Source organism: Apteryx mantelli, chromosome 8 (assembly GCF_036417845.1).
Source record: "Apteryx mantelli isolate bAptMan1 chromosome 8, bAptMan1.hap1, whole genome shotgun sequence".
NCBI classification, from domain to species: domain Eukaryota; kingdom Metazoa; phylum Chordata; class Aves; order Apterygiformes; family Apterygidae; genus Apteryx; species Apteryx mantelli.
This window is the reverse complement of record NC_089985.1, coordinates 12225737-12239425: the sequence shown is the minus strand read 5'-3', so window position 1 is coordinate 12239425 and position 13689 is coordinate 12225737. Positions and strand designations below refer to the sequence as shown.

Genomic DNA, 13689 nt, shown 5'->3' with positions numbered 1-13689 from the left:
CAGGTGCCGCTGACGGCAAAGCGGTGGAAGGCCACAAAGTCCCCTCCTCCGCCGCAGCACTGGCACTTGTGCGCTTACCTCTCCAGGAAGGCCGCACACTTGCAGTGCATGGCCACCCTCTGTGCCTTGAGCCACAGCTCGTAGGCAGCCTCCCGCAGCAGCGGGGCGCAGAAGGCCAGGATGCCGGACTGCAGCCTCACGGTCTTCTCGGTCTCGCCCAAGGACTGCTTCTGGGCATCTGAAAGGCAATGGGGCTTTGCATCAGCCAGAGCTGCGCCAGAGCTTGGGGCTGCCACAGCCGGCAGATGAAAGAACCAGGCCTTGCCGTGGACCCTCGGCAGGAAACCAGCGCTCCTGCACTCACAGCCGGGAGCAGCAGGGGCCTACAATGCTCCCGGGCTCGTGTCATCACCACTTACCGCGCTCTTCCTCCAGAGGGGTGGCGGGCCCCTTGGTGGGAACACTGCTGTCTTCTGCCACCTTTTCAGCATTCAGCCACTTTAAGATGTGGCCTCTCACCAGGACGGTCAGCGCCTCGTTCATCTTGGTCCTGGTCCACCTGGGAAGGATGTGGAACAGCAGCTCGGTGGTAAACGTCAGCCCGATGATGGCGGCACACTTCAAAACCATCTGCTCTGAGGGCTTCATGCTGTCCAGCTCAGCCAGCGCAATCCCTGTCAAAAATGAGCCACAGATCTCTCTCTTGCCCTCTCCCGAGGCCAAGCCTGGAGAGGCTGCATTAGCTTCAACACACGAGACGGTAGATTTTAGCCTTGCTTCCTAGGGAACAAACCCCTTTCACTCTGCAAGGTCACGGCTAGAGGGCAGGGATGCTCATTCACAGCCTCCCACCCAGCACCCCTAGAAAGGGGAAGATCCAACGGCAAGAGAGCCCGCTTCCCAGCAGAGCCCCAGAGCTGACAGGGGCAACTCTACAGCACACGGACGCCCAGCCTCTCTCTAGCCAATGCCCCGGGAAAGAAGCCCAGGGCAGCCACCAGCTGCCACAGCGGGGCTCGGCCCCTCACCTTTCAGGCTGGGGGGAAGCACGGTGTTCTGCAGGTTCACGTCAGGTCTGATGGTGCACACCCTGCGGTCCTTCCCCGCGCTGGAGCTCCCGGATGCTGCGACAGGGGAAGCCTCCATCGCAGAAGCTGAGCGGAGCAAGAGAGCACGATAAAGCGATTATCAAAGGGAGACAATTTGAGCCGTGACTTCCTGCTTGCAAACATGACTAATCTTCCCTCCCTCCATCTTCCACCCTTTAGCATTCACCCCCCAGCAGGTCTTACAGCAGCTGGGACCTGCGGTCAGCAGCAGCATAAATCCAGCCGTGTGGCTGCGGACCAGGAACACTGCAGCCACGCGACTCTCGGCACTGGTCCAGAATAACCACCCCAGTTCAGACTCGTTCCAGACCATACCAGGGCTTAGCTCAGTGCCAGGGAGCGTCTCTTCTCCTCACTTGCAATTGTCTGCCACCTCAGCATTGCTGGTCCTCTCAAAGCCGCCCAAACTCCCCAGCCTGTGCTTGGCCTATACCAGCAGCAAGGCATGGAGGAACCCGCGCCTGATCCAGACCAAGCTCTGCACTGCTGCAACATCTGACTGTGCCAAATTCACAGGGGAACCCCAGGGCAAGAATGCGCTGGGGAAGGCGGACCACGGCAACGAGGCAGTCAGCCACAAAGGTGCTTACTGAAGAGGTTCTCCCACTTGGCCTCCGTTTTTTCATCCTTCCGCAGCAGGTGGAACAAGAGCATGCCGTGGCGATTAAGGTAGCTCAGCAGTTCCTCACAGTAATATGGGATCCCGTAGCTTCTCTGCATCAGGAACCTGGAAAGGAGCAGATCCAGCAGGGACTGACACAGGCAAAGTAAGGCGGGACACACTTCAGACCAGCCTCGATCCTCGGCCCCAGCGAATCACCCCCGCAGCCCCGCCACGGAGACAAACGCCTTCCCACACCTCAGCCACGCCAGGGCCCAGCACCACTGCCTTCCTGCCTTCCAGCGCAACGCAGGAGGGCTGACACCTCCTATGCTCTGTGTCCAGGCAGCTGCCCGCTCTCAGCTCACAACCGCCAGCGTCGCGCTTCACGAGAAGCCCAGCTCTGACGCTGCCTAGATGCAGTGGTGCTTCAAGAAGCTGCGCCCTTCCTTTCCTGGGCGTTCGTTCCCTGCCGCCCTCTGCAGAGGTTCGACCCCTCGCGAAGAGCTCAGAGGCCCTGCCTGGTGCTTACGTCTCTAGGTCCCGGGCCACGCTGACAACTCCCAGGTCCTGGCAGGCTTTCTGCACAACAGCTGAAGGTTTCAGCTCTTCCAGAGGAACATAGGTCACTTGCTGCAGCTTCGTGATGTCTGCTGCAGCTTTGCAAAGCCTCTGTCTTCTGCAGTGACCAGGAGCAAAGCCCATGACCAGAAAGATCGGGACATCTCTGAGCACGTGCAACATAACAGCCCAGGAGGTAGAGTCGATGTAGTGTGCATTGTCGATGACAAATAGGACAACTCCTTCTTCAATGGTCTGAAACAAACAGGTTGCTCGGGGTAGATTCCGAGCGATTCGCAAGCATCTTCCACAGGAGGAACTTTGGCCGGCCTCTCTCCAGACAGAGAACGCTCTGAAGTCTCTCTCCTCTCCCCAGCTACTTATGCATTCAGAATCTCCCTGACTCTCCAGTTCTCTGAGACTTTAAGGTCTCTTGGGCAAGGGGGTACACAAAGACACCCTTCCTCCTCCTGAGCACGCGCCCTCCAACTTTACAGGAGGACAGTTATCAGGGGCTGTGGCACGGGCAGTTTAGCCTCGGAAGGGCAATGACTCCGGGACATCGTCCTCCCACCAGCTCCCACCACTCTCCTGCAGAACCCTCGGCCTGCCGGCTTGCTTTCCTTCTCTGACCCAGGATGGAGAGAATTGCTCACCTTCTGTAGCACTTTCTTAAAAAACGACTCCAATTCCATTGTCCTTTGGGCGCCACTCATCTTGGACACCTTCTCCGACAGCGGAAACTGGCCAGAAAAGCACAGTCAGTCACAGAGAAACAGCCTCTCAGGGCGTTTCAGCACACCTACCCACCACGCAAATCCAACTGAGCAAAACGCCTCTGCTGCCCTCAGCATCTTCCCTCTCCCCCACACAATGGAGAGGAGACACAGCGCGGACGTCACCTTGAGCCTAGAACAGAGCTCCTCTGCCGAGGGTCTCTGGCAGAGCCGTTGGTGGGGGGGAGGCGTTTGGGGCAGGGGAAAGAGCTTCTTCCCTCGCAAGGGGAATCTTGGGACGGAGCAGACCGCTCACGCAGCGGCGAGCTCAGCACCAGGTCGTCAGCTCCATCTCAAAGCCTCTCTGCAATGCCCCTTCCAGGCCGCTGAGCAAGACACCAGGAACTGCCTGCAGCAGCCTGGCACCTGAACTCACCCCGGACAGGGAGCCCCCCCGCCGGGCCCACAAACAGAAGCCTCTGTGGTATCCCCCTGCTCTTCCCACCAGGGAGCTAAGCCTGCTCCCCATCAGAGCAGCCAGATGACCACAGCCACAGGACGGTTCACAAGCAGGCCTTCGCCATGGCCAGAGAGGGCTCTCACTCTCACCTTAACCAGGAAAGGGGCGTTGAGGAGGCAGCAGCTGCTTTCTTCCATCAGCCCTTGGAGCTTCTCCTGCAGGACGAGCTGTCTGGTACTGCACGATTCACAGGCCTGGAGGCCCATGGCCACCCACAGCACCATGTGCATGGCAGAGTAGACCTGCTTCAGGTTTAGCTCTGTCAGCTCCACAGCCGCTGCCCTGCCATGCAAAAGCAAAAGCAACTAAGATTCAGAGAGTGACCCAAACAGCCACAGACTTCTAAGACAAAGCTCCTGGAGCATCAGTGGGTAGGCAGGGGGAAGTGATCCACAGGTTCCGGTCAACAACACTCACCTGTGCCCAGCAGCCTGGCCTAAATAGGCAAGTTCAGTAAGTAAATGGCTCTTTCCAGAGCCTATAACGCCCTCAAATGCCATGATGTGGCTTTCTTTCCTATCCACATAGGCTTTCAAGTAACTTTCAAAGAGGGCAATCTCCTTCTCCTGACCTGTGAAGTCAAACAAGAAAGCAAGCTGTTGCAGCCAGCTGAAAAGCAAAGAACCGTCGACACCCTTCCCTCTCGCCGCCATGGCACCTTCCCTCCGCCGCATCTACAAGCCTGCCTATACCCAGGGCTCCTGCCCACCCACACAGCTCCACTTTTGCACCTCTGCCTTCCTTAGAGCACTAGCAGGCCCACCTCCCCTGAGGCCTGACTCACAGCACAGCTCCCGTGTCCTCTTTCCTTCCCTGTCCCCTCACCCACAGGCAAAGAGGTTCAGACCTCCTCCCACAACTCCCCACAGTTACCCAGCGCAACACTGGAAGGGACAATCAGAGTCACTGCAGGCACCCATGTCCCAAGGAGACTCAGACGTCTCCTCCGTGCACCAGGAGCCACAACACGCTTCCCAGTGCCCTGGAGCTAAGGTAGCAGCTTCAGCCCCCAAACAGCTGACAACAGCAGGAGACATTAAAGGCAGCCAGTGGGCCCTGTGGTTTCCACAGCAGCAGGCACTCCTCACATACCCTGGTGCTGCCAAGAAACAAACTCGGAGGACTACCAGGTAGAGAACACACTGCCAAATAATCTCTGTCAGTCGGAAAGAGGGAAATCTCCTTCCTGAGCCCAAATACAGGCATCAGCTTAGCCCTCAGGCCATGAGCAACTGCACTCTTGAAAGGTCCCCCCCATGCTAGCCATGGAGCACGGCAGCAAGCACCCGGTGCCTCATCCTGCTTCCCACCTCTAGCTGTGGCCCAGCCCCAAAGAAAGGAACCGGCTAGGAGCCAAGGTATGCACCAAACCCTTATGGCCACTGCAGGCAACACCATCCCTCGCAAAAGCTTCTCCATTCCCAGAGTGGTACTAACAGGTACCGAGGGCAAGAAATTGCCATTCAGGAGACCAAGGCGTTCTCCACCTACCAAGCAAGGGGGAATACTCGGACCTCTCCTTCGTAACATCCATGCCAAACATGATAGCGGGGGGAAGAGAAAAAACAAAAGTCAATTAAGTAGGCAGAAGCTGGAGGACGTAGAGTCACGCGTGGAGCTGAGGATGCGCTCTGGGGTACCCACTCTTCTTTCGAGTGGGATGCTATCCTGCCCACACTCCCACCGCCAGAGTTCACGCTGGCTCAGCAGAGGGGGCAAACACCAAAAAAAACACTGGGAAGATGGAAGTCATTTGGACAGGGGCTGCAAGGCCCTTGTGCCTACAGACACCGACGAGCCTTCTCCAGCCCTACAGCATCATTCCTAGTGCCCTAACAGTAGGAGGCACCTGGGCAGGCAGGCCAAAAGCACACCCATGCTCTGGCTTTCCATCTTCTCAGCCCCAGGGATGGGAGGTCCGGGCAGGGGCCAGCTTGGTCTCTTCCTGCACAACTACTCTTTGCCGACCAAGACTGGACCCCGAGTACCACCGTGCCCCCAACCAGCCTGCTCAAAGAGGACACTCACGGCTTCTCCGAGATCCCCAGGTACTGATAGACAGTGCCAGGATCGACAACCCCCTTCATCTTCACCTCCGGCAGCTCCTTGAAGTAGGAACGGGGCAGCCTAGAGGCGGCGTAGGTTGCTGCGTCACAGGACACTAGCCTGGGGTAGTACTCCATCAGCCGGGCTGCCAAATTCACCTTCTGGCCAATGACTGCCACAGAGAGAGAAGAGAGAGAGCACACGTTCACGTACCTATGAGACCAACCCACTCCACCCTTCAAGGCCAACGGCTGCACCACCTCCAGCACAGGCAAGCCCTTTGGACTGTTGGGAGCACAACCCAAAGGAACAGCAAGGCTGTGAGCCTGTTCCCCCGCACCACAGCGGGACTCGCTCTGCCTCTGCCATTCCTGACAGGCCGCAGGCCAAACCCTCATCCGAGCCCAGCAGACACGGGCAACAAGGCGTTTGCTCCCTGCCACTCTGCCTCTTCCTTTGGTGCACTGCTCTGGTTGCAGAGACCCAGCCCAGCCACCCACTCCTCAGACAGACATGTCGTACCTGTGTATACTCCTCACTTAACCGCTCCAAATGTTGCTTTACACCTACATCCCCAGGGATTTTAAAGGCCATCAACAGATTGGCTCATTGTGCTAAGCACTGCCCTGGCACAGAGCAAACACCAGCCCTCTGTCACAAAGAGCTCAAAGGCAGAAAGGCAAGGCAGATCTTCCCAAAGAAAGGATGATCAGGCAAAGGAACTACATGGCAAATCAGTAGACAGAGTAGAGGCAGCTTTGAAGAATTTTCCTGCGTAAAAATGTCTCTGGAAGAGCCTCTTTAGTCTTCTCACAAAAGGAGACAAAGCTAATATACACTGCATAGCGTTGTACAGAGCCCGCTTGCTTATTCAGTGCAAATGACCACATCTTGGCTTTTGACACTATTTGTGACAGAGATTGCATTTGTTCACACCTGCCCTGCACACATTTGGTGTCCTCATCCAGTGCACAACTGCCTCATAGACCTACAGGCATGCACTTTCACTCGAGACAAAAGCAGCACAGGCTCAACAAGGCAGGTCACCTCAGTGTCCCCGAAACTAGGTGGCTTTTGCAAGCTGCTGACATCACAGAGGTGTCAACTGGCAATGAGCGTGACATAGAGATGCTCTAGCCACTGCTCTGCACTTGCAGATCTAGAAAGTGGGTGAAACCTGGCTCAGCTTCCAGCCAGGCAGACAGCCAAGGAGCCAGGCGAGCCACAGAGACAAAGCGCTTCCCAACAGCCTTGCCGCTGGACATCTCGTCGGCATGACTGAAATGATAAAATAACTTCCCTAGGGCCCCTTCTTTGCAGCTCCTCCGTGCCTGTCTGTTTGGGCGCCCTAAAGGGCTGCGCACTGTGGAAGGTGTTAGATCATGTCCCCTTCAGGTGGACCCCAGCCCCTGAGCCTCATGTTTCTTTTGGGGATGGGGCTGGCATCAGAGAATATCAACTGCCCAAGCAGGTGCAGCTGTCAGTACCTGGAAGTGAACTGCACAGGGCAACAGTTGCAGGAGTTCCCTGTGACCATCCCACTGGATACCAGGCAGCTGATTCTGGCAACAAACAAGATCTCATACCTGCCTGCAGTGGAACTGAGCTTCCTCGCTGACCTGGTCTATCTGGACTGCCGGGAGAATTTCTTGGGGGACGACCTGGATTTCACTTTCATTGGTGTGGCCAAGCTCGTCTACCTGGACCTCAGCTTCAACAACCTCACACAGGTCACCTTCAGCACCTTCTCACAGCTCATCAGCCTGGTGGTGCTGAAGATGTCAGACAATCCCAACCTTGTGGAGATTGAGAAGGATGCCTTTGCCAACAACACCTGGCTGAGGTATCTGGACGTGAGCCGGACTGGCTTACTATTCCTGGACACCAGCACTGTCCGTGACCTGCCCAACCTGAGGTTTCTGGGGCTCAGTGACAACCTTTGGCACTGCAACTGTTCCTTCTTGGACTTCACTGCCTGGATGACAAAGAGCAACGTTCATTTTCCAGGTGAGGACTGTGTAAGCAGGACCCCTCTCCCTGCTCCTGCAGATCTGGGTGGAACAGAGAGGGCATTCTGTTCTCTGTCCCAAAACTTTGGCACATTAAGGACTGGAAAGGTGATGTCAGTCAGCACAAGCTCCTTTCAGCTCATGGGGTTGTGCCACTGCATGTCAACTGCAGGTCCAATCTTCTGGTTTTACCACTAAACACAGATCAGATCAGAGCAGCTGGGTTACATGCACTCCATCCCACAGAGAATCATACTTGCTCACACCCTCAGGACAGTAAGGGAAGCATCAGGAAGTGTAGCCAGTAGCTAGGATATTGCTACTTCTATAAAATGCCTGCCCCAGCCTCAGGAGGTATCACTGTGCCTGCGAATCACAAGCACCTTATGCCTGCAGTGCCAAGAGCGAGGAGCCCGAGGAGGCTCTGGGGAGATCTGCAAAGAAAGCTACTGCTCTGATTTTCCTGCCTTTTATTCATCTGCTCTGTAGATCATATCTTTTGTTGCTGCTGCAGTATCACTGCGTCCGTAACAGTCTGTTAAAAAACCCTCTCTCCACGGAAATGCATGAAGCACTTCTCCTGCCTCTATTCTAACCTGCTTTGCTCAGCCTCTCCAGCCCTGAGCTCTCCACAATTTCTGCCAGTGCCCCCTTCACCTCAAACACCTCCTGCTACTCCGTTCCCGCACAACACTGCGGGAAGGCAGATCTCATTTGCACAACCTCTACAGCAGTTCTGCTCAGTGCTAAAAAAAAAGCCGGGCTGAAACCCAGTCAGCCCTCTTCTGCTCTCAGCTCTCACTGGACAGGATCTCCAGGAAAAAGTCTGGTACTGTGGAAGTCAGCAAGAGTTTTGCTGCTGACTTCAGTGGGGCTATGATCACACCGTTTCCTGCTGACCCATTTCCGTATGTGAAGAGTGTACGCAATGCATTTTTCCTTAAGAGTATGGCAGCTGTTGTGCTAGAGCAAATCAAAATTACAATTCCTATAATCTCCAGCTATCACAGTGCTTCTAGCTGTCAAAGCAGGTATATTTGACTGGTTCTCAGGATCAGGCCGTGATCCAAATGCTCTGAACTCAGCAAAAGACTTTTGCTGTTCCCATGGGGGTTCTGGTTTGGGTCCCAGGTGAAATGTGATTGACAGGGTGAAACAGAATGCAAGTTAAGGCTGCGGTCAGAAAAGTGTCTCTGTATCCTTATGATTGACGGGCTTCATATGTTCCCACTCTTCCTCCAGCATCCCCCAGCAAATTGGCTCAGTTTTATTTTAAATTATCCAAAATAATAAATGTACATGCATTGCAGATGAGCTTTTGCTTGAGTTCCCCTGACTTCCGCAGCAGAGCAGCACTTACTCCTGAATAAAAGCCATTTCCTGAAGGCAGGGCCTTCTTTCCTTACATCGTCTGAGTTGCCAAAATCCAGCTGTTTTCCATCTTATTGAGAGATTCTACAACTGGACCATAGACATCGAGTATTCATAAGGCGAGGTAATCACCAGTTCTCTTTTCCAGAAGAACACTGGTCCCAAGGGTAAAACTTTGTTCTGCAGTTGTGAAATTTGTATTTGATTTTCCAAATTGAAAAGGAACACATCACTGTACTAGTGAAAAAAGCTTGATCCTCAGTAATTCACAATACAATACTGAGGGAGAGCTACAAAAGAAAAATTGTTTGAGAAAATCTGTCCATCAATAAGAAAGGGGCACAAAAAAAACATAGGAAAGAAAGAGGAAGGGCAAATGAAGCTGGTGTTAGGAGAGAACAGAATTAGGGATGTCTTGTGTATCTAGATGTAGTAAACACCCTGTAGACAGTAAAGTTACTCATTTTCCTCATACAGATTACAGGCAGTTATGGAACAGTGTAAAGAAGGACTATCCAGAGCAGTCACCAGGTAGTTTGGAGATAACACATGGAAGCCCTGAACAGGAGAGTAAGGCTCATTGCAGGCAGTTTGGAAGGATATGAGTAGAAAAGCAAGTGGCAGCAAGGACTGGAGGTATTAGTATGGGTCCCTGCACAATACTATGAAGGATGGGAAAGCCAAAGAGATCAAGACACCTATTCAAACCTTTCTGATGAGGCCGGGAGGAGATGGAACAGACTGTGCTAGGACTGGGAAGAAATGTCCCCTCTGCCTGCTTGCGTGTATCAGAGCAAGGGAGAAAGAGCGGAAAGAGTCAGCAGTAGCCAGGGGAAGCAGCTCCAGTTTCCTCCTCTGTCAGGCTTTGCTACATCCCGGCAAGGTGCTGCGGGTGAGGCAGCAGGAGGTGTTGTATTTCCTGGAACTGGTGTGAGAACTGTGTTAAACTTTAATGCTGCAGGTAAGCGTATCCAAGCTGGGAACCCTGCATCACATATGCCTATCTGCATCCAGGCAGGGAAAGGCAGCTCCCTGCTTGTCAGGACTAGGTGGCCCTAAAATGAGGGTTGTTCCAGGAGCTGACAGCTCTAGCGCAGAGGGACGATGGGACAGATGTAACTGAGAGGCAATCCGGAGCACTGAAAACTGCTGCAAGCAGATCCCCATCCTGGCCTTTAAAAAGCTACTGCAGCTTCACAGAACACCTTTGCGCCAGTGGTTTTTGCTCCGTTGGAGCTGTGTGCAGCCTAGATGCTGACAGGAAGTTCCCAAGGCTAGATGGTTTTGAGTAAGAGAGAACAAGCTCTCCAGTTACACTCCAGACAATGAGGGATATCAGCATGAACAGTCACTGCAGCTGTGTCAACTTGCTAATGTATAATATAATATAATATAATATAATACAATATAATATAAATCCCCTGTTGCTTGTTCCTCTCTCCTACTCCCTTTCCCTAAGGACCACCCATCCAGCATCTCAAGCAGTGACTGACATGTCTCTGTCACAGGAGCTGTGTCTGTTGCACTGATTTCAAAAACTCCAGGGGAAGGAGACAGCTGTGGCTGAAGCCACACTGTGCTTCTACAAACACCAAAAGGAGACAGTGCCTTCTACCACACCCAGCCCTCACTAGCTCCAGAGGGAAAAGTCAGCATCTGTTTTCTCACAGCATATATTACAATATGGCAGGACAAAGTCATTATTTCAGTGGAAGTGAATCATTGATGAGTTTCCTCTTTTTCTTTCATACAGCAAGGTAGGTGATGCCTAATTGCAAACAACCCTAGTTTTCCAACTTGACTCTCTGGATGCAGGCCTCATTACTCCAGCATAAAATGACCTCTTTCAGTTTAGCCTATGTCATGTCAGAAGGTGTTTAAGATTAAAAAAAAAAAATCACAAGTGCTTTTTTATTAAAATGAAAACACTCAATTAGCAGAACTCAACAGTGCAGGTACAGCAGCTTGCCACAGTGGTATAATCCAACTGGCAATATCTTCCTGTTGAGACAATAACACAGAAATCATTCTGATCATTCTGGCAACCTGGTGGTTGTGGTTTGGCAAGTGACGGACTGTGTATTTTTATCTAGGCTGTTGAGGGAAAGCAGTGTGAAGTGTGGAGAAATTTTTCAAAGTCTTTAGGAAACTCCTCCACTGTTTTTCTAGCAGGACTCCTATCCACTGTTGCTCAAGGCACAGAGAAGTTAGTCTTGCTTCTTCTTTTCCCTTTGCAGATGCCGAGAACATCACCTGCTACATGCCAGAAGGTCTACGTGGCTTGAAAATGCCTGCAGTGCAGGCACAGCTCCAGTTCAACTGCCTGACCCAATTGCACAAGCAGGACTACATCTTTCTGTGTCTCATTGGCTTCTGTATATTCTCAGCTGGCACTGTGGCAGCCTGGCTGGCTGGCATCTGTGCAGTGATATATGAAGTCCACACTGCAAAGGGGGAGGATGATGAAGAGGAAGAGGAAGACACAATCACTTAGAATTGGCCCTAGAAATCCTTCTGAATGCCAGTCCTGGGACCTGAAAGCAGGCACTTCCTGTCCATTTTTGCATATTATGTGTCCCACTCCAGATGTGATTTTTGTGAACCAAAATAAAACTGCAAGAGAACAAAGTCCCCATGTTCCAGTTTTGCCCACTCTGCTACCTCCACATTTATTCTTCCACAGGGACGCAGGACATCATTGACAAAATATTCTGTGGCCACTAGAATTGTGGACAGTGCCTACCTGCCAACCAGCAGCATTAACACTCCTCCTTTACCGTATGACACCCACAGAAAAGCAGGGTCAGCATGGGACCTGTCATGTCATAGGAACAAGCTTGAAGCGTTATGTTCCATGACACAGGAAAGGCCCCAAAACTGTGCTGTCGCCAGGGAGTTTACCTTTACCAAGGTCTTTTGGCCAGAAAGCCCAGCAGAGCTTACTGGGACCAGACCAGATGGCTCACTGGTGCCCCAGAGAATCTGAGAATCTCCTGCTGTGGAAAGGCAGGTATACGAGCAAAGAGATTAAAAACAGGGTTGTAAGGTCAGGATCCTATATTTAGATCTAGACTCTAAAGCAGATGCTCCCATCACCAGAAGCCCCGGGCTGCAGGAGCCCTTTGTGCAGTCGGTGAGCAGTAGCGGGTGCCAAAGCCTACTGGAAATCAGGTCACCTGTTTCCAAGCCTTAATGTGAACACAGGAGTCTAAGTTTAAGCTTTCAGTTTCTGAAAAGCTTGGGTGTGGCCCCCACCCCTAGAACTAGGGAGCTCAGTAAGAAAGAAACAAATTTTCTCCCCAGAGAAACTTCAAAGAGGAAGCATCCACATGTCACAGTCAAATGGAGAGACTCAATCTTATGGGGAAAAAATCAGGCATTTTTGTAACTGTTGAAAAAAATGCCCTTCAGAAGAGCCCTTCAGCTGGATCCAAAAATGGATTTAATTGCCTAAATGAGGATTTTGACCAGTCACTAAAATTCTGGAGGTGCCTAATTCCTTTAGCAGGCACTTCTGTGATTTGCCTGAAAGCCCCACAAGCCCCTTGCAGGCCGGTGAGGGGTGCATGCCCACACCTACCCTGCCCCGAGCAGATGAGCACCCAGATCCTTCACATGCCACAACTGGCATCAGCAGGTAGGTTTGCTCCTGAAGGGTATGACCCTCCGGCCTGCTCTGAGCAGGCCGCAAACACACTGGATTGGCACAGGCTGAAGTGTTTTGCTCACTTAGGACTTTTAGGAACCTGGCATCCCACTGTGTCCTGCTTTCTTCCTTTCTTACACTGACAACAGTGAAAGATGCCATCTGTCCTCCTGCAGTGGGACCCCACTACACCTCCACTGGTTTATGAACATTTTGCACACCTTTGTCCCTTACAGAACTAGAAAATCCTCCCGAATTTTAAGTTTTGTATCACATATCACTAAAGCTGGAATCTTTTAATGTAAAATATATTGCCTACACATTATCAAAGTATTCTTGGAAAAGACTTGTGTTTTGATACAAAAGCCCCAGGGTTGCATAAACAGACCAGAATAAAGGGAGATGTAAATAAGATCCTTCATTTTCCTAACACTGCTAATTGCCAAGGGAGGTATCTGTTTGCATGAAAATGTACAGCAACTCCACATGCGAAACGCTGGCTTCTTTGTCTGATACCAGCTGGATCTGATGAAATAAAAGGGAAAAGCACGAGAAAATTTCATTAAGCACAGTAAACATGCTATCTTATAACCATTAAACTGTGACCTGTCTGTAGACTGTGACTCAAAAGTGAAATTACCATACAGTGATCTTTGGTATAATCCATATGCCCCAAATAGGCAAGAGGGGACACAGAAGTGCAGTCTAATTGAAGATATACATAGGTTTGTGTGTGTATACACATACTGGAGAGGTCTGTAAAGACTGTGATAGAAAACTATCTACTCAGGTAACTGTAATAACGCCCCCCCCCCATGAGTAAACCTGGTGAAGTCCTTGAAGATACTAGCATCACAAAATTCTTTGCAGAATCGCATGAATCAGTATCAGATTCATCGCTAAAAATTTTACAGATTAGTCCATGAAGTTCAGTACAATATAATCAAACAGTATTCGGTACCATGCAGCAGTCTGAAATGGCGTACGAGTATCCCTGCCTGGCCAGCTGGTGCCTCATAGCTTAAAAACGAATGTATAAATTCAACGACTTCAGCAAAGAGGATGCACAAAACCACAGATCCTCACCAGCGCACATGCCAAACTGTTCAC

At 51.8% G+C, this 13689-nt stretch overlaps 2 protein-coding genes across 2 annotated transcripts; one reads left to right on the top strand and one right to left on the bottom strand.

Moving 5' to 3' along the window:
* Positions 1 to 838: 838 nt before the first annotated feature.
* On the bottom strand, positions 839 to 6818 carry LOC106493891 (adenylate cyclase type 10-like). Its single transcript, XM_067300639.1, has 10 exons — positions 6705 to 6818; positions 5536 to 5634; positions 4999 to 5026; positions 3925 to 4078; positions 3597 to 3789; positions 2928 to 3014; positions 2243 to 2526; positions 1700 to 1836; positions 1029 to 1154; positions 839 to 861 (listed from the first exon to the last, which is right to left on the bottom strand). Exons 1-10 carry the CDS (start codon positions 6816 to 6818, stop codon positions 839 to 841), a joined length of 1245 nt encoding a protein of 414 aa, XP_067156740.1.
* Positions 6819 to 6935: 117 nt separating this feature from the next.
* Positions 6936 to 11430, top strand: LRRC52 (leucine rich repeat containing 52). Its single transcript, XM_013954100.2, has 2 exons — positions 6936 to 7560; positions 11171 to 11430. The coding sequence occupies exons 1-2, from the start codon at positions 6936 to 6938 to the stop codon at positions 11425 to 11427; spliced, it is 882 nt and encodes a 293-aa protein (XP_013809554.1). The 3' UTR covers positions 11428 to 11430.
* The last annotated feature ends 2259 nt before the right edge of the window (positions 11431 to 13689 follow it).

Coding starts and splice junctions, on each gene's coding strand:
- LOC106493891 (XM_067300639.1), bottom strand. CDS start 6,818: ATGTCCAGCGGCAAGGCTGTTGGGAAGCGCTTTGTCTCTGTGGCTCGC. Junction 3,790..3,924: donor GGCCAGGCTGCTGGGCACAG/GTGAGTGTTGTT, acceptor TTTGCATGGCAG/GGCAGCGGCTGTGGAGCTGA. Junction 3,015..3,596: donor ACGCCCCTTTCCTGGTTAAG/GTGAGAGTGAGA, acceptor TTTTCTGGCCAG/TTTCCGCTGTCGGAGAAGGT.
- LRRC52 (XM_013954100.2), top strand. CDS start 6,936: ATGTCCCCTTCAGGTGGACCCCAGCCCCTGAGCCTCATGTTTCTTTTG. Junction 7,561..11,170: donor GAGCAACGTTCATTTTCCAG/GTGAGGACTGTG, acceptor TTCCCTTTGCAG/ATGCCGAGAACATCACCTGC.